Source organism: Diadema setosum, chromosome 16, assembly GCF_964275005.1.
Source record: "Diadema setosum chromosome 16, eeDiaSeto1, whole genome shotgun sequence".
Classification (NCBI taxonomy): Eukaryota; Metazoa; Echinodermata; class Echinoidea; order Diadematoida; family Diadematidae; genus Diadema; species Diadema setosum.
In genome coordinates, this window is record NC_092700.1 from 14947390 (window position 1) to 14950259 (window position 2870).

Here is a 2870-nt window from a genome sequence, read left to right on the forward strand (position 1 = left end):
GGCACATGAATAAACCCAGGTAGCTCGTGAGAAATTTCCGGCAGAGACCGGCGGGCCGCCGCCGGTACGCCTACGGGACACCGATAGATGACCTATCGATCACCCGTCGGTCTCTGAGCGATTTCGTAAAAATCGACCGGTGGCCGGTGTGAGATCGTCCAGTTGCCGATGGGGCATCGCTCGGTGACTGCTCAGTCTCTGCGCGGAGAAGATCCCCATATTTTGCATTTTTTACCTAAAATCGACCGGTGACCAACAGGATATCGACAGGGCATCGCTCGGGCATTGCTGAGATTTTATTAGCCTGCTCGACATTTCCAAAAACTGATGGGCAGTGCCAAAATTTCAGCAGCGACCGAGCAGGCTACAAATCGGTCGGTCGACGCTCTGAGTTGTGACCGTAGCCTTAATGTAGTGCCCAATGACATAAATAATATAAGTTCCTATACGATGTCAGTGAATTAAAGTAATAAAGTAAAGTAACTAATTGTTTGATTTTCATGTCTTGGTTATCTTGAAAGAATTTTCTGTAAACTGTATAAATGACAGTAAAGTAAGTTAACATGTTTCCATGTAATCATGGTATCTTCTAGATGTGGCACTTTGTAATCCAATACCAACGTTTATAAAACGTATAACATGTATAATGCGCCAACCCATGTAAACATAATTGGTAGTCACCAATTTTGACCAAACCGACAAAGGGTGCACTTGGTTACTTACTGCTTTCGTTTTCGAATGGATTGCGCAAATGAAAACGTATTTTTGTATTTTCTCTTGAGCATGATATGCTTGTGTGTCTGTGTGCGTGTGTGTCTGTGTCTATGTGTGTGGGTGTGTGCGTGTATTTTTTATGAAAAAGGAAAAAAAGTATCTTGTTTGGCAGGTTTTTTTTTCCTGTTCCTACCGGGGAATACCAGTCACACAAAGTCCTATATTATGTACTATGGATTCTGAAGTAGGCGACTGAAATAAATCCCGACAGAGCCCGTGTCAGAGGAAGTACTGAAAGGTTGTCACCACACACAGGAGAGGATGGAAGGATAAGGTGATCAAATATACCTCTTCAACTCTTAATCTGACAAAGTCTAAAAAGCAACATATTAGTGGTCCTGCATGCGCAAACCTTTTTTCTCTCTTTTTTTTTTCTATCATCGCTCGTATCTGAAATGCAAAAGGAAACTGTAGCTGCGCTGTTTCGTTTTGCTCCATGCTATTGTCAGAGTTCATGATCAAAGGATTATTCTTAGGTCTTGGGTTTCCCCACCTCCTTTGTGTCGTCATGCGAGAACAAAGTAATTACCGTAACGCATGGTTAATAGTGAATTGCCACGAAGTTTGTGTCGTTCAGTTTACGCGTGAATACTTTAATGTTGGAGGTTTAAATGCATGGTAAGCAGAGCTAGAGGTAAAGCAGTCGTGATATAGGCCATATAAATAAAATGTCAGAGATATGTCAGAGGGTGAAAAAAAAAATCACACGGGCAATAATACCCGTGGAATGAAATGCCAGGATTTAATGTAAATTTGGGCTGGTTTTAATGTCCAATTTTGCGATTTTTTATTTCTGGTGTTTTACCTTCAACATTGGCAACTCTGGTATTTAAGAATGCTCTGTCAGTTTCATCTCAGCAAATTTCATTTCGAACATTTTGTTAAATATCTGACTTTTCTTCCTTAAACAGCGTTAATCTCTGACTTTTTTCTCAAGAGGGAAGTTCAATGTTCAGTATTTTACACATAATTATTGTATTTCTGTTTGTTATACGGAAGGAGGATTGACCCAATTTTACAATGCATTTCAAACACTGAATATACATCAGTATTGAATAGTTGATAATCGAAATTCGAACCACAATTCCCTCCCATTCACAACGTATTACTTCAGTTGTTAGATCCCCCTTGTGTTAATTAATATAATAGGCGTATTGTATGCTAAAGTTCCCTCCCTTAGACCCTGTATACTTCATCAGGACTGCCTAAATTTCTGAACCCCCAGAGTGCGGCAGGATTTTCTCCGACTTTTCTTGTCTTGGACCCCCTCCCAAGTCTGGAACACCGCTACATGCCCCTCTTGAGCTTGCATTCCAAACTCCTCTCTCAAGAACAGACACCCTCAACATTGACCATGTCCCTATATCAGAGGAGCTGTCACTCTCGATTCCCCAGCCCATCCCCATAACGATCATTCTAGATCAGAAATCATGTAATTAAAGCACGATTAGTACACACGACAATCAAAGACACTGTTTTTCAGAACGTAAACCGAATATATATATATATAATCAAGAATGTGAAGTAGCAATCCCTAAGGAATTCACAAGACACAAGTCATAAGCAGCATCAAGCTTTGAGTAGATCGGTAGTTGAAGACCGTTATCGCTGATTAGGGTTCTAGAGCAATTACCCTCTGGACAATATCATTATTATCACGTCCTTCCCCTGACACTAACCCAAATCCTAATCCTGAACCTAATCATATAGCCCTAACCCAACCTGTAACCATAAACCTAACTGTAACCATAATCTTAAATTCTAACCTTATCACTAACCAGTATTTAGCCGGGGGATAATGATTATTGTCCTCGGAGGTAATTACCCAGATACGCTGATTAGTTAGGATTACTATAATACAATGTATGTACTCACCTTCGGCTGCCGCCATGACGCCAGCGAAGCTTCACAGAAAAAAAAACAAACAAACAAACAAAAAAAAAACAACGATCACAGCTTCTAAATGTCAATTGAATGTGACAAAAGTTACACGGGAAAGAGCTCGTCACCTGATGATTTGTCTTTTTCTACGATCCCAGAAATTTGAGCGCGGGCTGACCGAAAATCAGCTGAGGCTGTCTGAAAGAAATCAAAGG

General features: G+C 40.6%; 1 protein-coding gene across 1 annotated transcript in view; it reads right to left on the reverse strand.

Moving 5' to 3' along the window:
• Positions 1 to 2665, reverse strand: part of LOC140239550 (uncharacterized) — a 10559-nt gene extending 7894 nt beyond the window's left edge. The window contains exon 1 of the mRNA XM_072319383.1: positions 2650 to 2665. Within this exon, the coding sequence (XP_072175484.1) occupies positions 2650 to 2665 (16 nt within the window). The remainder of the gene's footprint in view (positions 1 to 2649) is intronic.
• Positions 2666 to 2870: the final 205 nt, after the last annotated feature.